General features: G+C 36.7%; 1 protein-coding gene across 7 annotated transcripts in view; it reads left to right on the forward strand.

Moving 5' to 3' along the window:
- Positions 1-24,714, forward strand: part of aplp2 (amyloid beta (A4) precursor-like protein 2) — a 90,835-nt gene that overhangs the window by 27,281 nt on the left and 38,840 nt on the right. For all 7 annotated transcript variants that reach the window (XM_084124733.1, XM_084124738.1, XM_084124732.1 and 4 more), the window contains exons 2-4: positions 8,643-8,816; positions 9,931-10,060; positions 23,985-24,097. In XM_084124733.1, the coding sequence (XP_083980859.1) occupies positions 8,643-8,816; positions 9,931-10,060; positions 23,985-24,097 (417 nt within the window). The remainder of the gene's footprint in view (positions 1-8,642; positions 8,817-9,930; positions 10,061-23,984; positions 24,098-24,714) is intronic.

Genomic DNA, 24,714 nt, shown 5'->3' on the forward strand with positions numbered 1-24,714 from the left:
ACTTAAGACCTAAAAGTGTCTACATTTTTGATATTTTGTTGTCCTGTGTAATGAAGTGTTTAATTATGTATATTGTGGGGACACACTGTAGATTGTGTGTATTTGCGGTAGCTGAATATAATTCCGTCTGATTTGACTCAGATTTTTACTGAAAACTGAGTTTCATGTGAGCTGAAGTTTTGTTTTCCTGTAACACTCTTGAGTTCTGGTTATTTGTGCGTTGCACAGCTTTAGGTCAGTAATATCGTCTCACTCCAGCAGTGATTTAGAAGCACTGAGTCACTCTGCAGCAGAGGAAGGGAACGGAGAAGTGATGCTTTCACAATCACCTTTTTCGCAATCCTTGAAAGGTCCTTCCTTTTTACCAACGTCATGATTTAGTGGGATTTTGTGTTGCTTTGGTGGCCTTCACACTGTTTTGGAAAATGGTTTAAATCTATATTTTTATATATATCTATATATAGATCTCTCTCTCTCTCTCTCTCTCTCTCTCTCTCTCTCTCTCTCTCTCTCTCTCTCTCTCTCTCTCTCTCACACAATATATTGCTTATTTCTATCTATAGGTGTTTTCACAACTGACTCGTTTGGAGTGTTTGTTGGTGTATTGGTTAATTTAGGCCAGTGGTATAGTGTGGGGCACACAGGTACTACAGGGGGGCGTGGGAGATCAGCAAAAAAATTAAAAAGCTGTCGCAACTGCGTTCAAGTGCGCCAATTGCCCAGAAAAGTTTGAGAACCACTGGTTTAGGCATATAATATGAACACGCAATCATGCTTGAATCTGCACCAAAACAATCACTCCGAGATCACCTGTACGAGGTGGTATCGGCCCGATTGAAAACGAACTCTGAAGCGGTTTGTGATCTTCATGGATTGACGCAGAGAAACGTAAAGAGGTGAACAATCTTTCAACATAATTTAACATCAGTCTTAACAATATGGGTGGGCCAGATATCTTATGGCCAGTGTGAGAGAGTTTTGGTCCAGTAGATGACCATGATATGTGTTGAGTGCTGGTAGGATGTTGGTTAGTTTAGGAGTATTACCAGTATTCAGACCAAACCGCATTTCAAAAGTCATGCTAAAAGCCTGACAAAGATTTGAGGTTGCGGAGTGAATGTCGCCGTCTTGTCTGCAAATGTGACGTGAGTCATTCTCAGGACAATGGGATAGTTGTGACGATCCACACACCTTTATCTTGCACAAATTTGTGTAGGAACAGGCGGTCTTTTGTGATTTAGTGTGTCTGTTTGCTCAGATATGTGAAACTAGCCTGATGTAAAGGTCAGGAAGATTTGAACAGACTGCTAAACATTTGGAACAGGACATATTCAAAGTGAAAAGGCAAATGGTTTTGTCTTTCCTGTCTGGCTTTGTGCTGTCTGTCAGCTTCCTGATTTATAACGCGTACAGTATTCACAGTGTTCCTGTAACACGTGACCATGAGAGCAGTGGATTAAACGGTCTAAACCACGGTTAAGCATTCTTTCACAGGGTCACACGCAAAGCATTGCATTCTGGGAATCCCAATGATGTGACAGGCTGGTGCAGCACCGGATTGGATTTTCATTAGTATGTCTGACTTCTTATCACAGCATGAGTATATTACAGCAACTGATGTATCATGATATATTTCTGTTTGCTGAAAATCCAACAAAATATTATTTTTATACTAAATGACTTTAATACCTATTTATGGTTAATCCAGGCAGTTAACTATGATGTTAACAGCATATAATCTTTTTTGCTTTTGTGCCTAACATCCCTTAATAGCAAGTTCATCGTCCTCATGACTTGTCTGGGACACGTCCCGTTCTGTATTTTTGCATTACTCCATGTTTTATAGTAATTTTCATGTGCAAAGATTATAAAGCAGTTCTGCCCACTAATGAACACTAAAACACTATAGTAACAGTACAGCAAGGTTCCTTTTGTTAGCATTAGTTAACTAATAACTACATTAACATGAACATGTTTAATTTTAAAATCTTTATGATTCTATTTAATATTGAAAGTGGCGCTTATGAAAAATTGGGTAGCTTAAAATAAGCTAAATCTTCAGCTTACACCTTTTTTGGTTAATATGTAAATTGTGAATTGTGTATAAGACTGAAATAAAAATCTTGATAGTACTACTACTACTAAAGCATTTATTAATCTTCGTTACTATTACTAATACATTAAATATCAAGTTGATAATTAAATTGATAGATAAATATCACATAAAATCAAAAGTTGAATTTGTTAATATTATTAATGAACAGTTGTATATTTATTAACTAACATGAATAAAAATGAATAAATATCGCAACAAATATGTGGCAAATATTTTCTAATATTAGAAAATGCATAGCGTTAACTATAGGCCTATAACTTTATTATAAATTGTTTGCAAATCTCTACCCGTTGACACATTTCTGTGGTCACAAGGTATATACAGTCATACCATCCAGCCCTTATTTTCATCTTGACATTTTCCATGTCTTTGTTTTTGTTCCATGTTTTTTCAGAATTACCGCCCAGACCTGAGGTTGAGGTTTTTTTGTTGCCACCCTAAAAATACAGTCATGTTTTGTGCATTTTACATCTACAGTCTCGTCACAATTAGCACAAACAGGTGTCTGTGGTTACAAGAGATTTCAGAAGCTCATTGTGACCGTAATTCACAGTTGTGCTGTGTGGACACTGACGGTTTGGTCTGCTTCACGTCACCCCTGCAGTGCCCAGACGTGTTATGAGCAGCTCACAGATGGACAGACACTGTAAAAGTTGAATTAGACTGTGATGTGATTCCTGCGCTGGGCGTTTGTGTTTTTAGGAGTTGCTGTCCCGGCTGAGGTGTGGGCTCTGTGTTTGTGGCCTGCAGGGTGATTTTCCCATAGTTTAAAATAGAAAACCAGAGGCCACACACACACACAAGGGATTGGATCTGCGGGGTGTTTCCAAACATCAGGCCCTGTCATAACTGCCCTTTCCTGTGTGTGTGTGTGTGTACATGTTTTTCTATCCTGGTGGGCACTTAAACCTGAATGCGCACAGACTCATGGGGACTCGTGTCATGGGTACCTAAATTGAGGACCCATGGGTACACAAGCTTATAAATCATACAGAATGAGTTTTTGTTTGAAAATGTAAAAATGCAGAAAGTTGTGTGTGATGGGTAGGGTTAGTGAAGGGGACAGAATATACAGTTTGTACAGTATAAAAACCATTACATTTATGGAGAGTCCCCACGAAGATAGCGAACCAGACGTGTGTGTGTGCGATACCATTAAATAGCTCTTCATGTAGCTGTGTCAGGTCACTAATAATTAAATATTTAAGCAATGAAGTACCTGGATGTTCTATATTATGAATATAGCCATGGCTAAAGCAGCCATTACAAAGATGTTACATCAGGTTAATAAAAACATTCAATTCATCAGTTAAAAAAATGATATTCAGCGCATGAATTGAAACTGTTTTGGTGTAGTGGGGCTTTATTTATGTCTGTTTTTGTGGTGATACACTTTGGGTAGTTTTGTGATATATGATCTGCCCCTTTGCAGTAAAGATGTTTACAGGGGGATGTAAATCCTGCTTTATGCAGTAACATGGCTCTGGTTTGTTTTTATGGCAGATCTTAATGGCTCTTTCTGTTTAGTATTGTAAAATAACAGTAGTATTATTATCAAATAAAACAGAAATGAAATTAAAGAAATGTTTAAATAAGACACATGAAACAAATTAAATAAAATGCAAAAAGTATAATGAATTTAAATGATTATAAATTAATTAAAATCAGATTATATTATTAATCATGTATTTTATTTTATTTTAATTTAATATTTTTTAATGTTTATTTATTATTTATTTATATATTAATCTTGTATGCCAGAAATATTAAACACTACATATGATAATCACACACACGCATACATACAGTACTGTGAAAAAGTCTTAGGCACGTTAGTATTTTTATATATTTTGCTGTAGTGTGTCAGTAGGAAATATCAGTTTACATTCCAAACATTCCTTTTGCCATTTAATTGTAATAATCCAGTGAGATTTCTGTATGCTCATTTTGCTCAAGGAGTCTGACAACAGCCGGTATGATCCGATCTCACCATCATCGAGTCAGGAACGTTTCTTCAAGTGTTTTGAAGACGTCGCCACAGTTCTTCTGGATATAGTCGGTCTCAGTTTTTTCTGTTTCTTCATGTAATCCCAGACGGACTGGGAGATCAGATCATACCGGCTGTTGTCAGACTCCTTGTGCATACAAAAATCTCACTGGATTATTATAATTAATGGCAAAAGGAATATTTGGGAATGTAAACTGATATTTCCTACTGTATTAGGAGTAAATAAATACATTTAAAAAAGGTTCATTTAACCAAAAATGAATTTTGGTAATAAAATATAGTAACGGAGTCCCTCTTATTTTGGCAGACGGAGGCATACTGTGCTGTCTCTCTCTTTACGGTGATATTTAACATGCGGTTGTGTCCTGCGCTACGGGATATAGCTGGATAGGGAGTGTTTTCTCATGTCTGTGTGAGTAGCAGCAGTAACACAGAATGACCAGAGCCACAGGAAGCTCGTCTGCTACGTTTCCATACAGGGCCGGCAGGATTTATTGTGAAAGTGTGTGTCTGAACTATTAGCAAATATAAAGGGGGAAGAGAGAAGAAACGAAACTAGGAGAGTGTGCTTGTGCTGAATGAGGTCAGTTTTGCTGGAATGAGAGACTCATTTTCACACAAGGTCTCTGTTGTTTGTGTTTGTTCACTAGTGACGCCAATATCCAAATCTCTCTCTCATTAGCGTCCCCATGTTTCATTCCAGGAATCCGGCCCATTGCTTGCTTCCTCTTCCAGTTCTGAACACAGTGGCTACGTGTGTGTGTGTGTGTGTGTGTGTGTGTGCAAGCTTGTGTGTCTACTCTAAAGTAAATTTTATGCCTTCAGCACATTGGAGATTAGGACACAGAGCATGCTACCTTCTCATGGGTACATTTGCTTTCGCACTGATTCTGATTCTTCCCGAGAGGCTTCATCCTCTACTTTTGAGTGTGTGTGTGTCAGTCAAAGTTTAAGTGCTGTTGAAATGGACTGCCGCTTGCCATCTTCCACTTACTGCTGCTCTTGCACTTAAAGCTGGAGTATTTTTGCTTTCACTGGTCATTGTTACTGGCCCCTTTTCTTTCTGTCTGTTCCATCACCTCTGTCCTTCTTTTCTGATCTTCTGCCCCGTCTCTCTCCCTCCTGGTGAAAACAGGCATCCGGATTCTGTATTCTGTCTCTATTTCATCTGTTTTGCTTCCCTGTTGTGTCCTGTCGCAGTGTTCAGCAGGCGTAACATTACAAATGTGCCACAGGCTGATGTTTCCAAAGAAAGAATGAGAAATGAGAAAACAGGCAAGGGTTGCAAAGTCATCCAAAAGTTGACTAAAAAATGAATATTTAATTTAATTTTTAAATATTTAAATTATTATTACATAATAATAAAATGTATGTATGTATGTTTGTAGTATACATGCTATTTTGTAGCTTTAACATTTTTTTTAATTTAAGTTTTTTTAAAAGAATTTATAAATAATAAATGTAAAATTTAAATGGTAGTAGCATATACTATTCTTATAGCTTTAATGTTTTAATATTTTCTCTATCATTTAATAGTATAGTATTCATTATTAATAATTATTTTAATATGCATGTATGTTAGGAGGAGCATATTCTTTTGTAGCTTTAACATTTTATGTTTTAATTTTTTTCAAACTTGTCAATACTTAAAATTCTTAATTATTGATTAAAGTGTATATTGTGTATTCATGGCAAAAACCCTCCTATAAACAACCTTATTTTAAGGTATGAATTTTAAGACGCAACATCCTGGGCAAGTTAAATCTCTGTTAAAGAAGTTTCACTTCTAAAGTCATCCCATTTGAAGCATCACCAGCCATCAAAGTGCCACTTTTGTAATAAATTCACTGCCTTATTTCAAGCCTATTACTGTCAGACTTCAAATCATCTACTGTGAGTAATGTTTCCATTTATTATGTGTAATCCATTTTTGTGATAGTTTTGCATAGTCATGATTTATAGGGATTTATCCGGGTTATCTATCAGTTACCCCACTGAAGGACAGCATTTAGGGTACACACACTGCTAAGGAATGCATTTGATCAGCTTCATTTTACAGGGCTTCATTTAAAGCATCTTTCACAACCCATTTTACTTCCAAAATCAGACTTATTTCCCGGTGAAACAGGAAATTCAGCTGGGAAAAAAATGTGATGGGTCTTGATTTTATCCATCGGTGTCATTAGTTGATTGGATTGTCCATTACACACCAGAATTGACTTTGGTGTTTGTTGGGGAGAGATTGTAAAGTAACTGGGATTTGTGTGGCTTCAGAGCAGTGTTTTCCGAGTGGAAGGAATGAGGTGTGGATGAACGGTATTGTGGAGGAAAGATGAAGCTGTCAAGTCTGTCGTTTGACTGTGTGTGGTTTACTGGGCTGTCCTCGCCCTCCTCTTAGCTGTTTTACAATGTTGTTACTCTCTCTAATCCTTTGCTTTTCCTTTCCTCTCTCTTTCCACACTTCTTTCCATTTTAAAGCTAGGATGATCCGCCCATTTACTGAACTTTTGGCAAATGTGCAAGTCTTAATGTTAACACTGATTTATAAACGAGTTACTTGAACGGTTAAGGTTATTGTAGTATTCTTTTATTTTAATTGTATTTTCAAGTTTAATTTTTATTGTAGTTTGTGTTACTAGTACTAACTAATATTATAATATTTTGTAACATTTTTTTCAGAAAGGATGCATTCAATTAATCAAAACGAATTCATAATGTTTAAAAAGATTTCTGTCAAATAAATGCGGTTCTTTTGAACTTTTTGATCAAAGAATACTGAAAATATGCATCACGGTTTCCATAAAAATATTAAGCAGTACAACTGTTTTCAGCATTGATAATAATATATATTTTTTTTATTTTGAGCAGTAAATCAACATATTAGAATGATTTCTGAAGGATCATGTGACTGGAGTAATGATGCTGAAAATTCAGCTTTGCATCACAGGAATAAATTACATTTTAAAATATATTAAAATTGAAAACTGTAATAATATTTAACTTTTTTTTTTTTTTTTTTTTAATCAAATAAATGCAGCCTTGGTGAGAACAGACTTCTTTCAAAAACATCATAATTATATCCACCCCATAAATAAACACAAATGTGTTTGAGTAACATGTCTCAACACAGCAATCAACTCACTCTGTTTGGCATATTCACACAAAGTTCAACATGTCTGGGCCGTGACCCGACCCCCCGCACTTCTTCAGGCTGTGTCGGTCTTTAGGCGGCCAAGAAAGAACACAAGGTTTGGGGAAAATGCACGCCTCCTTAATTGCCCCGTGATTACTCGAGTTTGTTAACATTTTAGAAGTGTAATCTTACGGTCACCCAGAATGAATCTTAACTTTCATCATAGTTGAGAGATGTTTGTGTAGACCTTTAATGACAGGCCGGGTGTAGCTGCTTCCCGTTTCAGGAAAAGAGGAAGAACATGGTAATGTAAACGAAAGTGTCTCCTATCTACAGGAAGGACAAAAAGGGGTGAGAGGAGGGAAACTTCACTCGTTTCACGGAGGTGGGGGATTTTGCTTGTTCTAGTGAAACCAGGTTTAGGGCTTTTTGGTTATGAAATTCACAAATCCCACCTTCTGTGACCTTAATGACAAACACGACAGAGAAACCGGTTTACCAATGCAAAAACATCCTAGATACCAAGTGAAAACCCCAGTCGTCAGGGGCTTTTTGCTGTTACCTGACCTCTGGTTAGTAAATGTTTAGTGGCGGTTCTACTGCTATGAGTTGTGCAGTGAAGTGGGCTTCATCAAACCTCAGCCATCGGCAGGAAATGATGCGTTTAGAGGCTGTCGGACATCTTCGGTTTGTCCCTGGAGTGTGTTGAGCGATTCAGAGAGTCACCAGGAAGGTCACAGTGTGTGTTTTGAGGCATGAATGTGTGCTGAGAACAAGCATGGATGGGACAGACAAACTCTCAATGCGATCAAGCATGTATAAACTAAATCAGATTCAAATCCGTTTGATATGGCAAACGATAACCCTAGAGCACAAGGAATATGTCTCTAGAGATAATGTCTGCTTCAATTTGTCATTGTTATGTTTTTTCTGCTGACTCTAGGTAAGATCTTTCTTTATGAGAATAGACAGATGGGATGGGAACAAATTTCATGTTGGTTTGTTTTGTGGCCATATGCAAGGGAAAATTTGACAAAAGTATATATAACATTTTGGTTTTCTGGGAAAATGGACCGAATATAATGAACAAAGTTTTTATTTTATTTATTTATTTATTTATTTATTTTATTACTTTCATATGTGAGAATGGAATCCTCAACTGACTATTAATAGCCAGAATGTGAAAAAATATATTGTTTTAATGGTTTTTTTCCCCTTTGTCTCTGGGTCAATTATAAGACATTATAAGAAAACTCATGTGTGATGTTTAGGCCCCCATGAGTGCATTATGGCTGGTCTGAACCTGCTCAACTTTTATTGGCCTGTAATAAGAGTGTCCATTGAACTTTGAACTTACCCCTCTCTTCCTCCCGTCTGCTCCCCAGGCACTGGCAGCTAATGCAGGTACAGGATTTGCTGTTGCAGAGCCGCAGGTCGCCATGTTTTGTGGCAAACTCAACATGCACATTAACATCCAGACTGGCCGCTGGGAACCGGACCCTTCTGGATCCAAAACCTGCGTCGGAACCAAAGAAGGAGTGCTGCAATACTGTCAGGAGGTAAAATCATGTTACACAGCGTAAATATGTCTATTAAAAACATTGCCATTTAGCTGGCATTGTTTTTCTCAAACTTCTTGATCAGGTGCGATAAGGTTGCTGGTTCAGTCCTTACAATCTCTTTGAGCATCCACTTTTTTTACAATATAATCAATTGCTGATTGATAAAATATTCCCTTATATCACGTTTCACTTGGAAATGCATAGATTGGGTTGGGTTTCACGCTGGCTTAAATTAACTTTTTAATATTTATTCAATTATAATATTATAAATTACATTACTGTTAAAAAGTTTTGGGGTCAGTAAGATATTTTTTAATATGAAATGAACACTTTTATTCTGCAAAGATGCATTAAATTGATCAAACGTGAAAACTAAATATTTTTGTTTGGGGAAAAAAATGCTGTTCTTTAGAATTTTCTATTTATCGAAGAATCCGAAAAAAAATTATCACCGTTTCCATGAAATTATTAGGCAGCAAAAACTCTTTACAACATTTATAATAATAAGAAATGTTTCTTGAGGAGCAAATCTGCATATTAGAACTTCTGAAGGATCATGTGACACTGAAGACTGCAGTAATGATGCTAAAAATTAAACTTTGCCATCGCATGAATCAATTACATTTTAAAATAGAAAACAATTATTTTGAACTCTAATATTTCAGAAAATTACTGCATTTACTGTATTTTTGATCAAATAAATGCAGCCTTGGTGAGCAGATAATACTTTTTCCATTTGTATTTTTTTGTTGTTGTAATATGTTTTTAACTATCTTTACATACTATCTTCAGCCATTGGGTTGTATATTATTGCTGTTGCATTTATGAAAAGAATAAGCCTCCAAACACTGTACACTAAAAGATCCTTTTCCACAACTATATTAAAAAAACACCATTTGGTTAAAAATGTCAAATCTGTCATATGGCTGCAAAAAAGCAATACCCTCCCTGTACATTTTGTGATAGGTTTTCATCGATGTCCTTTTAATGGATTTCAGGAGAGAGTAAATCTTGAGTTAGTTCCAATACATGAGCAGATGGCGTCAGGAGATTGCGAAGCATGGATCTGCGCTTACAGTTCAGACTGAATCTTTCTGAATCTCTCCTTCAGATGTACCCTGAGCTGCAAATCACAAATGTGGTGGAAGCCAACCAGCCAGTCAAGATCGAGAACTGGTGCAAGAAGGACAAGAAAGAGTGCAAGGGACACCCTCACATCGTGATCCCCTACAAGTGCTTGGGTAAGTGGTGTTTGATTGACAACTCTGTTGTCCTTTTAAACAGGCAATTGTCCAGAATGTCTCATGGGGTTAAAGGTGCCATTGTGGAAGTAAGACATCTGAGAACCTAGAACAGCAGTTCAAAGTGACAAGACTAAGATGTTACAGCAGGGTCGAATTCTGATTTCATCTTTGTGGGGGTCTCTTTAAAAAAAGAAAAAAAAAGTAGCCTATGAGAAGGCGCGGTGTAGCTTACTAATGTAAATAAAAATGTATGTTTAATTTGTCATATATATAGGTCTAATATATGTTGTCAGTGGTGAGAATTTTCACGTGAATAAATAAACAGATCCGACAGTTTTAAGTGTGTATTTAAGTGGTCCAGTGGCGGAACTTTTGCCAAGCGTGTCAGAGGTTCTGGGTTCTAATCTGCACTCGTATATTTATTTTTTATTTTTTTCATCAAAACCGATTATGTTTATCAGTGGTTGTATATCAGGCAATGACACGTTTGTGTGCATTTTGTTTTGTAATTTCACCGGAACGAATAGAGAGTCTCCACAACGGACTGAAGCGCGCGTCCGAGTGAAGACTGTGCGCGAGCCACAAGAGAATACAGATCCGCGCCACTGATCGCAGCGGCAACGAGCACTTTGATCACTTTATTTAAAAAACAACACATTTCATCGCTTATTTAACAAACGAACTAAATGAATGCTCTGCTAGTTGACTGAAGATGTTTTATTTATTTGTACTGGTATATTAATGCCGCGAGATGTTTCAAAAGTGGTGGGGACAATATCGACCTTAGCAAAAAAGTGGTGGGGACATGTCCCACCCGCAAATTACACCTATGCTAAAATAACACTTGCCTGATGGGTTATGCTACTGCTAGATCGGACGTTGACGTCACTTCTGTAAGTTGAGAAAAGTCAGGAAAAGTCCTGGCACTAGCAGAAAGTGAAGCATAAGGATGTAGTGTGATGACGATCCGAGATCCTGCGAGATCCATGTGTTTGGCATCTTGTCCTATCTTTTAAGTCACGCTACAGTAGTCTGAAGGAAAAAGTGCTTTATTTGTAATTTAAAATAATGGTGCTGATGATTTTTAGAGACCCCCACAGGTGTATGATTTTACTGCTTTCGTGGGAGCTCATCCTCTCTCTATGGGAGCTCAGCTCCCACTGGCTCCCACGTAATTTGAACCATGCGTTACAGGTCAAATTCAGTCCCTGAACTGGCGCTCAGGTAGCCGTTATGGTTCCTTATCTTTGATGGCTACAGGCTCCATTGAGGCCTTTTACAAAATATATTGTGATGCTACTCCACTACTTAGTAGCCACAGTTAAGCTCACAGTTATATTACTGTCATGCAACTCGTGCAAACATGCAAACCCCCCCGAAAACACTGATCTCAGGGGCCACGTACACACTGTAAAGTTTCAGGAGTGACAACCGGATTTACAGTAAATCACTTGCAAATGCGACCAAATTTCATAAGAGGTAACTAAAATATGTCTTTAATTAGCTCCCTGTGTCGCTTTCTGTCACACACGCGCACTCACCGTGAGAGAAAGAGAGAGCACATGCCGGGCTCGTTGACAGAACTGTCACTGTCCCCCAGTGGGACCAGTGCTGCGTAGGCCTGAAAGTTGATCATTTGCACGTGTAATGATAATACTAATAATTTAGTGATAATATTAATATTAATGATAATACTTAATTTAATACTAAATTAAGCTCTCTTTCACGTCGTCTTGCGCTTGAACGGACAATTTCAAACAAAGTTATGCCAAAATGTCTTATTGGTTTCATCTATATTTAATTTACACAGTGAAGACTATGCAGTGTTATTTTACATTTGAATAGGCTACTTTATTCAATTTCTGTACCTAATCTGCCTAATCTGAATACAGTTAGATCTCGCTGTAAAACCTGAAAAGCACTGTTTAATATGAGCTGGTTAATTTTAACTTGAGTTGTGTGTGCGGAACGTGACTCACTCCTGAAACTGCGATGATTGACACCATGGTAACCATTGCAACGTTCTGGCGTCTTGCATGATTGGTATCCGCTATTCTGACTAAAGTAATATTACAGTTACAATGGACTCGTTGTGTTCAGCTATTTTAACTACAGCACAGTCGACGGAGGCACTGTGTTTTGTTAATGCTTAAAGGCTGCTTCACAGAGCACACTCACAGTGTTGCCATATAAGCGTTTTTGGGCTTGTTGTTTAAGCTTGGCTCATACATCGGCCGAGTTTATGGAGTTATTAAATTGAGCAGAGGTGGGTCGCGATATTTCAGTCTTATTTTCAGCATAAAGCATTTTTTTTTTTTTTTTTAATGGGCTTGTTCTTGTTCACTGATTTTCTTTCAAGATCTGGCAACACAAATGAGCCGAGCCTCGTACCGCTTTCCCTGTGATTTCTTGCACCGCACATACAGACGAGAGATACATCTCTGATCCACATTAAAATACGTATTTTAACATGCATCACAGATGTATCTCTCCTTCGTTTGTCATTTCTAATATCTCTCGTTGTACGCCATTAACAACTAGTTGTTCAGTTCAGTTCAGTTCCATACACACTGCGTAGAATTTTTGTAAATGACTGAAGTGTGTGAGTGCCGAACAGGATTAAGCACTAAGAGGTGAACTGACAACCGAATTTAGCTGTAGTGTACGTGACCAGGAAGGTGGCAGTGGGGTGAGAAGCCATTATTGTGTGGAGAACTTTATAGTAATAAAGCAAAATCCCATTTCCCCTTCCAGACAGAGGCTGGTGGAGATCCATTGGGCTGTGAGTGTGTTGTTTTTTCTCTCCTCAGAAGCGGCTAAAATACATTGCTTCTCCTCCTAGAGTTTTCCCAGCAATTGGCAATGGCAACTTGGTCTTTGGGGTGGTTTAAACTGTCAGAGTTTGTAAAATCGCTTTAGCACTCTTTCTTCACCTCTTTTTTCTTTTTTTTTACTTTGCTAACAGCGTGTCCGACTCAATAACTGGATGTTTGCGATGACATGTACTGTAGTCAAGGGCAAAGTTTTGGTTTGAACATTGGGGGGGGGTTGAAGTGTGAACCGTTTAGCGGGGTCCCGGGACATGCTCCCTCATGAGATTCATTTATTTGTTTATTTATTTACATAACTGGATTAAAGTAATAGCCTACTTAACATTTACTTGTTTACATAGGATACTAATGTATCTTATTTTATTCAAGCACCTCATTTTTAAATCAAGGTGCCATGGGGTCAAACTAACTTTATTTATAACATTTTCTTATAATGAAAATGTAAATTTCTTGGAATATCTGAAAGACAGGTTTTTCCTAATATCTGTCATTATTAGCAGAACACATTTTGGGGAAAACCAATTGTTTAGTCAATACTTTAAGAAGGTCCTCTTGATTCGAACTTGTACTTGGCCTAAAAAGCGGCATAGGTCTTGTAATTGTTTAACAATAAGGCTGCATTTGTTACAATTAGGACATAATTACAGTTAAGACCATTGATGGCTCCTCATTGCCATGCTACGGCCAATGTTAACGTTTTTTCTTCCTGTGACGGGGCGCATAGCTACCGTCACGACAGCGATGCGCTGCCTATTCCAGTTCACAAAGACTGAGTGCAAATGTTGCTTGTATTTGTTTGTCAAGCGTGTCAATGTGTTTTGTTAATCCTCATATTGTTTCAAATCAGCGGTAACCTAGCCTTTTATCAAAACCCCCACAGTAATCCCGTAGTTTCGTGTGCACACTTATAATATCTAATACTACGGTGATTTATATGCTATAGCTACTACTATCAATACATATCTTACTGTTTAAAACCATGTTATTTATTTCACAATCATGATCAGTTTCAATAACCACCTAACACATGTTTTAGTTAATTATGTATCTGTTTATTTCGTTTAAAAGGAACATAGCTTTGACATACCATCTTTGTGTCTTACTGGCGTCTCCGGTTTGTTTGTGTAAAGGAATTTTTGCCGCAATTGTGGGGTTTAAATGACGCTATGACTTCCGGGACCCGAAGTGACCCGGAGTTTGAGTTATTAATTTTTTGGCTGTTAATATGACTTGTGGCTTTGCCAAATGTTAGCTGGAACCATAGAAATAATATTTTGTAATTTTCTAGTTTTATAGATGTATTCATGTCCATTTATGGACTATTCACCTGAGCCACCCCTGTATTGTAATATTGTGTTGGTATGTGCCAATTTCAGGGGTGCCTTTAGTCCTATAAAGATGAGTAGCTTCATTCTTTTGGGGGAGCATGAGATGAGAAGACATAAGTCTGTGTGATGCTCTATGTATAGTGGCTTGTGCAAAGGTCAATTTCTAAGCAGCTGCAAAATTTTGATTGTTTTTTTTTTTTATTTTTTTTTTTTACTCATGTCAATTTATTTTCTTTACTAAACAGTATTTATTTATTTTAAAAAAAATTTCTTGTAAATTTGTAATGCCTTTCTTTGGCCTTAATTGGGGTGAATAAAAAGATCCCATCTGTTCAAACTCATCCAACTTCTCCTGAGTGTTTACATCTGCTCACGACGACTCAGCCACATTTACCCTCAACACTTCCTTTTTTCATTTGTAATGAAAAAAATAGCTACCTACACATTCAGAAACTATATATACACAACATGCCACAGTTGTAAAGTAAATCTTTATTGAAAAATCTATTCCATTAACAAATAGGCTAATCTATTATAAATTCTACAAGTTAAGTCAAAATTTACCACAATAAAAACAATAAAATTTGATAAACTCTAGTAAAGGTGGTCATGAGTATATAAAGCTTTGTAATTTATGGTGGTGCAGGATGATGTTTTCTGCTCTTTTCATCAGTCTTTTTTAGTTTTTGTGGCTGTTTTAGATTGTTTGACATTCTCCCTTTGTTTTAGATTTCAAATAAGTTACACATGTTATCATCAGTGTTGGCTTGTGCAAATCTTATCACACTTTTGTAGCACGCTGGTGAGTTTATTATATACTCGCTGGTGCGCACAGTATATGATGTTTCGCGTGCGCCACTGCACAGACAAATAAACAGTCATAATACGTCATAATTTACATTAAATATGTAATTAAAACGTGAAAAAAGTGTATATATATATATATATATAAAATAAGTATTTGATTTATAGAAGGCTAAAGAAGAAATATTATAGAAATATATGTATTTAAGAAATATTATGTTTCTAGGTCACTACTACACTAATGAAAAATTAAATGGCACTCAATCCCTTATAAAATGTAAGTCATGCAAATACGTTCATAAAAGCTACATGCAGAGTCTTACTCCATAGTAACCACCAGACATAAATAACTTCCCACTGTTAATTTTCGTTAATTTTCTCAAACAAATAAATGATTCAATGTCCAATTTTCAATTGTTCTGAAGAAAAATAACATTTATCTCATTGTGTCTCAGAGAAAAAGCTGCTGTCCGCCTGTCTGCGCCTTTTCCTCATCTCCTCCCCATGTTTGTCCCTCTCTCGTAGGAGATGATTGAGTTGTGGCTCTTTGCGGGCTGAAAAAAGCCATTAGCGCTGCCAGCCGACTGTGAAATGGGCCGACTGTCAGAGGCTTTCCAAGATGGCTGATTTTTGTTTTGTGTGTGTGTGTGTGTGTGTGTGTGTTTGAGCTGACGCAGCAGCTGTTGACTCGCATCACCTGATGTCGGCTGCTGTTTGAGTGACAGGGTCGGGCGGACGGCGCTCTTTCAGTCCAGTGCTTCCTGTGTCTCTTTCCTTGTGAATGACAGATAGCCAATACAGTCTCTGGGTTTGGAGGAATCTAAAGCTGTGTTAGTCTGCTCATAGCAGCGCCACACTGTTCCATCAACAACTTTCTCTACTTACAAGTCACCATGGAAACTGTTTTATTGATCTGAAGTGGAGCGGACAAATTGGCTGAAGATAAAAACTGAAAAATTAAACTGCAGCAAAACCTGTTTTTTTAAAACATCTAGCTAGTTTTACTTCTGCCTTTCCACATCTCTGATTGCTTTAAATAGTAACAGCGCATGTCTTCGCAACAAGCTGTATTATTTAAGGGATTTTAATCATGTCTGTAACACAGATTGTCCACTCTTAGGAAAAACTGTTTTTTACTCAATTTTATTCCAAAAAGGTTCTATATAAGGAGAAATCTTCTAAATGATTGCATAATACTTTCATGTTTATTGGTTATTTACATTTTTTTTTTCTGTTGAAAAATGTTTAAAAGCTGTTTAATTCATAAAATGTCATTAAAATTAAAAATGAATTAGAACTATATCCATAAAATGATCCCATGATGGGAACCCCTGAAAGTTCTATATATGAAGCGCTTAAGGTTATATACAAGTCACAGACTACTAATGTTTAATGCAAGAAATCATAATCATAATTATGAGAAATCATAATATTGATGCTTGCCTTGGCAAACAGCACTAAAATGTGGGTGTTTTCTGGCCACAGTTGATGATGACTTCTGCTGCAGTCAAGGACTACCGGTACATGCATTCTGTGTCTGGAAAAGCAGCCCCTAGTGTTTAAGGAGATCTTCCTCTTTAGGCTCATTTGTAACCTTGAACTGATGTCGGTACATCAGCGAAGACACACTCGTGTTCGGTCTCACCTTGTGTTGTCACCTCTCCACTCCCTCTGGGGTTTTACCACTGTTATTAATGAGCAGATTTCATTGTGATTCAGCAACATTCTGGCCTCTGGAGTTTAATTAGGGAGAGTGATTTTGTTTTGGTAGTGTAATGCAGTGAAATGGGCAGCTCGTCTGTGTCTCTGTCTTTCACCGCAGCGGAAACCTCAGAGAAATCTGAGAATATGCTTGGGCTTGATCTTTGAGGATTATATTGTCTTAGTTGCATCCCTTTCAAAAGCTTCTCTGATGCATTCTCTTAATGGAATATTTTACCCCCAAAAGAAAATTGGCTCACACTTTAGATTAGGGTCCAACTATTAACTATGACTTTTGCCTCAATAAAATCCTAATGACTGCTTATTAATAGTTAGTAACTTAAGGTAGTTGTTAAGTTTAGGTATTGAGTAAGATTAAGGGATGTAGAATATGGTCATGCAGAATTAGGGATTAATGTGTGCTTTATAAGTACTAATAAACAGACAATATCCTAGTAACATGCATGCTAACAAGCAACTAGTTATTAGTGAGAATTGGACCCAAAACTAAAGTGTTATTGAAAAATGCCATCATTTACTCACCCTCATGTCATTTCAAAGTTGTATAATGTAAGAAATTATTTCGCAAAATGTTCATACCACTGTTTTCTATACAATGGAAGCATATAGTAGTCAGGGAATCCAAGTTTTAAAAGAACTATGTATAAGTAGTCCATGTCATTTCTGCACTATATTAGAAAATTGACAGTCTTCAAAGCAATTCAATAGCGTTGTCTGAGTGACTGATAATGTTCAACTCTCCCAATACATCTCATAATCACATGCACATTTTCAAACTTAGCGTGGAAAGACACGTAGTGGCAGCTTTGATATTGGTGAAACCAAAATGACCATTGGTTCTCGCTGTTCTCAGATCCAATTGCGTTGAAGTTAAAGTGTAAGAGGTATCGTATGGAAAAGAGCAGCGTGAGCATTATTCAAAACTTCTCTTTTTATGTTTTACAAAAGTTTTATTGGTTTGGAATGACAGAAGATTGTAAACTACTTTAAAGGGATTGCCTGGTTCAACCAAAACATTCTGTTATTTACTCACCCTCATGTCGTTCTAAATCCATAAGACTTCAAAAGACAAATGATATTTTAATGAAATCTGAAAGAAACATTGATCAACGCACATACATAAAGCACATCAATCATGGTAAAGCGGTCATGTGTCATGTTTTACAATGTCTTTATAAACTTTTTGAAGCGTCAATATTTTGGTGGATGGGACAGAAATCTCAGGTTTCAATAAAATATCTTCATTTGTGCTACGAAGATGAACAAACGCTTCTGGGTTTGGAATGACGAGTGAGTAAATGATGACTGAGTTTGGGTGAACTATCCTTTTAAAGGTTTTTTTTTAGTCTGTGTTTCCTTGATCTTTTTAGTTTGTTTCCTCAAACAAAAGATAATGAGGTATATATGACCTCAGTAATTACATCCGCGACCGCGAGCGAAATTTCAAGAGTTTTCAGAGCCGTTCTGTTCGACTGAGAGCAGAGCTCATGTTTGACCATTAGCTCTTCACTTTCAAGCACTGGATTGATTCATTTCAGCCGAGGTTAACTCCTAATGGGCAGTCAGCAGATGTTTTCCAGTATTTTGTTTGGGTTTGTTTAGTTGCTGAGCATTTCACTCTTTAGCCTTAATAGTCCTGAATGATACAAATACAAGGTAGTGCTGAGATAAACAGCTCTTTAGCAGGGAGGATTGTGCTACATCAACAGCTCCACAGAAACATCAGCAGTGTTCAGCTCTCTGAAGGTTACACTGGTTCATTTGATGCTAGTGTTTCTCAGACACAAATGCAGGCAGATTCCATCCTGGCCGAAGCGTCTAGTCGATACAACTGGAGATAAAATGGAAAGAAGACGGGGAAATTGTTTTTTAGAGAGATAATACTGCATTTAATGTGTAATAGTCATAAATCTTTGATGTTGGTCTGGGACAGAGCAGAGAAACTGGGCTATAAACTATGAAGTTGAAAGCAGCTGGCCTCAATCCTTTTGTGTCGTTCCTCTTTATGGCTTTTTTATTTCTCTCTCTTTGTCTCTTTCTTATCAAGTATAATACGCTTCTTTTCCAGCCTTTGTTGGATCATCTAAGAGCTTTTTGATCATGTCGTGAGCCTGCAGTTTAGTCAAATTTATGCACAGTTGTTGAGTATAAAATGGAAAATCAGGGATTACATGGGCGCACAAATGAGTCATTCCACGTGCCGTCCTGCTTTTTGGCATTTGAAAGCTTTTTTTCATATTCTTTTCATCAATCACTCTTTTTTTGTGTCTGACCCAAATAAATGTCAATTATGATTTCAAAGGAATTGTTTATCCAACAATGACATTTTTTGTTGTTCATCATCATTGTTCCAAACTAGTATGCTGTTATTTTGTCCATGGAGCATTTTTTTTTTGAATATGCCAAAATGTGCAGTATAGAAAGAGCACACATTTATTCAAAATGGCAAAAAGTTTTAAAGTCAAAAGTTTTTTTTCCACAATAAGATTTTAAACAATGCCAGATAACAATATGTTTTACAGAAATAACTGGATGGAACGTGCTGAAATCTCAAACATAGTGAGGTCAACAATGTATTGTTGTCTACAGCAAAAATAAAAAAACATGCACAATATATGCAATATAATATGTAGTAAAACTATCTTTACATCTATAATTACTTCGGCTATAAAAAAGAATCGCATCTAACACAAAAGTTTATATATATATATATATATATATATATATGTATATGTATATGTATATGTATATATATATATAAGTATATGTGTGTGTGTGTATATATATGTATGTATGTGTGTGTGTATATATATATATATATATATATATATATATATATATATATATATATATATATATATATATATATATATATATATATATATATATATATATATATGCATAGTATTTTGTAAAAATGTGTATTTCCCATTTCCTCTCTGGTAGTTTTATGTGTGTAGTTGTAGAGGCAGAATGCTACGCTTCTCCGCCTCACTGCCTCGCTCTTCACTTGATATCAATGCGATACCTCGTTTATTGCAGTCGAGCAGCCCTGCTGACGCTGTCAGGACTTATTTTCTGCTTTTTCTACTGCAGCTGTAAAAAAAATAATGTAATTCCTGAATCACCCACACGGTTTTTCAGCAGAGCAGATTGTGTTGTGAACATTCTGGGTTCAATACAAGTTAAGCTTTATCGACGGCATCTGTGACATGCTGTCGATTGCCACAGAAATTTTTTTGACTCACCCCTCAGCTTGTAAAAACAAGCAGAAATCGTTTACAATAACGCACTTACAATGGAAACCTATTAGACAAGGCATAAAGTGCGCTTTTGAATACATAACCACATACTGTAGATGTGCTAGCATGAGAGTACTGTGATCACCTCCTCTGTTCTAACGGACTCCTGTCATTACACTTAAAGCCAGTAAACCTTATGCGCAAGGGACATTGGAAAGGAAGTTATGTTCTGTGATGATCGACAGCTTGTTGTTTTGAATCTGTAACAAACCTCTACAGGTCTCAATGGCAAGAGTAGGTATTTAAACGCAGTGCAGAGTTTGATAATTAGGTTAATGTGAATAAGATGCTGTTTTCAGTTATGTAAGGACTTTAGTCGATTCGGCCCCTGAGGGCCAATGGGATGATTTTTTTCATGTTTGAGTTTTATATACGGTGTGGAGAGGCTTTGGTTTGAACAACTGTGTTCTCTTCTATTTCCAGTTCTTTCCTCCAAACCCTCTCATTTTCCAAAACACTGGCCTTTTCTTTCTCTCCTGTCCGCACTTCCTCTGCTCTCTGGTTTCAGGCTGATTTGGCCCTAGGCCTGTTTTGTGGTAAAAGCTAAATGAGCAGTTTGTGGACAGTCACAATCCTCTTCTATTGTGAACAGACTTCTGGTCATTAAACGATTCAGTCTCTCTCTCTCTGTCGTTCAGGCTCAGAGGTTGGATTGGCTTCCCAGCTGTCCTGAAATCAGCTCTGTAATAACTCTCCTGCATATGGCACTCAATCCCATGCTGGCCTGTCTGATGGCATCTGAGCTCCTCAGCTGTCACTCACTTGCTCACACGCTCCCTTTCCTGTTTAATTTATACATTAACTCTTGTTTAGTGCAAATTGATTTCCTTAAAGGCACAGTTCTCCCAAAAATCAATCCTAAAGAATCAAAATAAGATTGAAAAATATCTTGCATCAAAAAATTCAGGACCGATTTGTCATAAGTGATTTTACTAACCGTCTTCATTTGATGTGATTATACAGTAAGATATAGGTTAATTCAATTTAAAAATCAAAACTAAGACTAAAATAATAAACTTTAAGTGTAGTTTCTCATGTGTCAGTAGGCGCGTTTCCATTACAGATTTGCGGAAAACTTTTGCAATTTTTTTCTAAATGTCGACAAACTATTGTGAAATGACGGTGTTTCCATTAACCGATGTTATGCGACTAAAACTTTTTTTTTTTTCTCGCGATAAGTCATTCCAAAAATCATGGCAACGGACGTTGGTAGGTTTATGTATATCCCAGCCACCATACTGGCCATTATTATTAATCGAAGGAGAGGTGTATGTGTGTTTTCCAAGCATTAATGGTAAGGAATGACCCTTATACTTGTGAGCGGCACATAGGAGGTGTTTCTGGGTGTTTCTCCCTCATTTCTGCTTCGAGGTCTTGATTGTGGCATTTATTTGAGGTTTAGAAACCAGTGTTCCTGTAATTATTTTGTCTTTTATGAATTTAATAAAGAACTCATACCACTTCATCTACGTCAGGTGACCTGCAAATGCGCAAAAACCATTGCACCATTGCAGTTTTATGAAATATTTCTTTTTCGAATTGCCCGAAAAACCACCTCATGCGAGCGTAAAAACTTTTTTGTGATTAAATGGGAGTTTCCAGTGGGCGTATTTTCAATTCGCAATTTAAATTTGAGCAATTTGAAGGGTAATGGAAACGTGGCTAGTGTTGATTATTGTAATATTGACAAACTCAATTGAGATGAGCAATTCTAAGATTTTTGCCTATTTTCTCTTTCACTAGCCAAAATTTCTGTGCATTCCTACTAGGGCTGCACGGTTCATTGAAATAAAGCCAAAATTGTTATATAGCCTAGTGCGATTTATCAAATCACAAAGGCTGCAATTTAATGAAATAAATATATGCGCTGCGAGTTTCAGAGTGAAGCGCAGGACTGTGTTCTTTTACACGTGAACAGCTCATGATCTGGTGTTTTTAGGGTCTCAGAGCTTCTCGGTTCACAGTAAATGCTGCTACACATGAACTCCATCTCTGCATCTGCTCTGAGTTTGGGTCGCTTCAACGTGTGTTTGGGAGCTCAACATGCGCCAATCATCTTCCCACACTTGTAATGAGAAGCACTTATTAAAAAAAGAGAAGATTTAAGGACTCCCGGTGGTTTTCCACAAAAATAAAAGTTTGATGGTTTAACATTTAAAAATGAAGAAATTTAGACAGTTGTTTAAATTGTGCAACCCTGCAAACAAGCACAGATAACTCTGGATTATTTTTTATTTTTTTCACATTTTAAATCTCAATAGCAGTTTTTATTAGAATAATCGCACTAATTCCTACATGCATATTAATTACATATACAGTGTTAGTTTTTCTGCACCCCCAATCTGACATTGTTCAGAGAAATAGGTAGTCCCACCCAAAACTCACACCATTGGTTGAGCTAGGGCTGCTCGATTATGGAAAAAATCATAATCACGATTATTTTGGTCTCTATTGAAATCACGATTATGTAACACGATTATTTCACATGACTTTGGGAACCTGTTGCATTTATTAAAAAGACACGGTAACACTTTACAATAAGGTTAATTAGTTAACATTAGTTAATGTATTAACTAACATGAACTAACAATGAGAAATACATTTGTTACAGTATTTATTAGTCTGGTTTAATGTTAGTTAATAAAATATAGCTGTTCATTGTTTGTTCATGTTAGTTCACTTAACTAATGTTAACAAATACAACCTTTCATTTTAATAACGTATTAGTAAATGGTGAAATTAATATTAACTAAGATTAATAAATGCTGTAGAAGTATTGTTCATTATTAGTTAATGTTAACTAACTAATGCTAATTAATGAACCTTATTGTAAAGTGTTACCAAAGACACCTTTCAACAATTCTTAAAAAAATCAAAATTTGAACATTGATTGTACTTTTTGAACTATTAAAATAAATAATATAACAGATAATACTTCAATGAGTATTTTAATAATTCCCCGCAGGTCCACCACTTATAATGCGGAAAGTTCCCCCGCAAACATTGATTCACTTTAGCATGTAGATTGTATGAGTATCCTAAATTAATCCACACAGATTATAAAATCAAATCAATAATTTTAAAACTTTCTCCAAGACGCAATTTCACAAACCGCGTGAGTGTTCAGCGGCACTGCGTCTTCTCTCTCTCCGTCTCTCAAAATGCGCTGGACAAGGCAAGCGTCGAAACTACACTTTCGCGTTTAGGAGTCGGGACATGACGGAATTGTCACTTCTACAATCGGGCCAGCATTGCATCGTAACTAAAGTTTATAATTTTCACTTCTTTTTAAGTCTTATCAGTTTAAACATTCAAGCTGAGAGAGTTTATGGCATCGGGAGGGGCGGATGTGCGCGCGTCATTCACAACACAAGACAAAATTAGAGCGTTCTTTCAAAACAGAACATGGCAAAATAATCGTTTTTACTCGATTGTACTATTTTGGTGATCGTTGGGAGCCAAAATCGAAATCGAAATTCAATTAATTGCACAGCCCTAGGTTGAGCCAGTATTAATATGTCACATCGCTCGAACAATCAGAAGCAACACAGTGTTCACACTCCCCAGGAATGTTAAACTTGATATGAGCAAGAATTACACCGTTCTCTTTAAAGAACGCGGCGAGACTTCCTGCTGCTATTTGCTCTCTCTCTGCTGTGGATGCATGTGCACGCCAGATCTTTGTTCTGTCTTTTGGTACTGACCAGATGTCTGTTCAGATGCCACTTGCCCTAGTTGTAAAATGCTCATTATAGAATGCAAAAGACCATGTGTTGATGAATTATTGAGCTGTGTTGTTATTTGCTGTCCCGAATTTGCAATTCTGTTTTGTTAGTGGGTGTTAGATGTTTTCTGTTTGCATTGTACCAGCTGCATGATGTTAAAGCCTCAGCCTTGCCAATAATCTGCGTGCTGTGTGTTTTCATGTTTTCAGTTGGGGAATTCGTGAGTGATGTCCTCCTGGTGCCAGACAAATGTAAATTCTTCCACAAGGAGCGTATGGACGTGTGCGTGAGTCATCAGCAGTGGCACGGTGTGGCCAAAGAGGTAAGACATCATTTCCAGCTCCACAGACACACACGCTAATCACATAATACATGTACTCAACAAGATATGTGTCTGTCCACAATAAACGCGAAGATGCTATGCAAAGCAACAGAATTGTTGGCAATGAACATGTTTGAAATTTGATATACAGCTTTTTGAAGTTGGCTTTGGGACCAATGAGATTCGACATGCGTAAGAAATATTTAAGCCGCGTCAGTTTGAAATTGGAATTCGGTAAATTGAATTGCTGAAAGCACAGTTACAATCGCCTCACTGAAATTTTCAGTGGTCGTTGGATGTTGTTGCTACAACTCTCAACTTTTGGTCACAGTGACAAAACTAGGGCCCAGTAAAAGACGCTTTGTTTTTTCCAAAATAATATTTCATTCAAATTTTCTGAATTCTGTTTTAATGGTTTAAGTAAATTTAGTTATCAATAACATGTCTAATTAATTGAAATCATCATTCATACACAAATAAATGTATCAATTTATGGAAGTTTTAACAAAAAAATTAAATATTTTTAGGGTCTTGTGAAATTAGTTTTATTTTTTCCTAAATTTATTTTTTATTTTTTATTCCATTCCATATTAATGGTTTAATAAAACCTGGATAAT

The sequence above is a fragment of the Abramis brama genome, assembly GCF_963993115.1.
Source record: "Abramis brama genome assembly, chromosome: 9".
In the NCBI taxonomy this organism is placed as follows: domain Eukaryota; kingdom Metazoa; phylum Chordata; class Actinopteri; order Cypriniformes; family Leuciscidae; genus Abramis; species Abramis brama.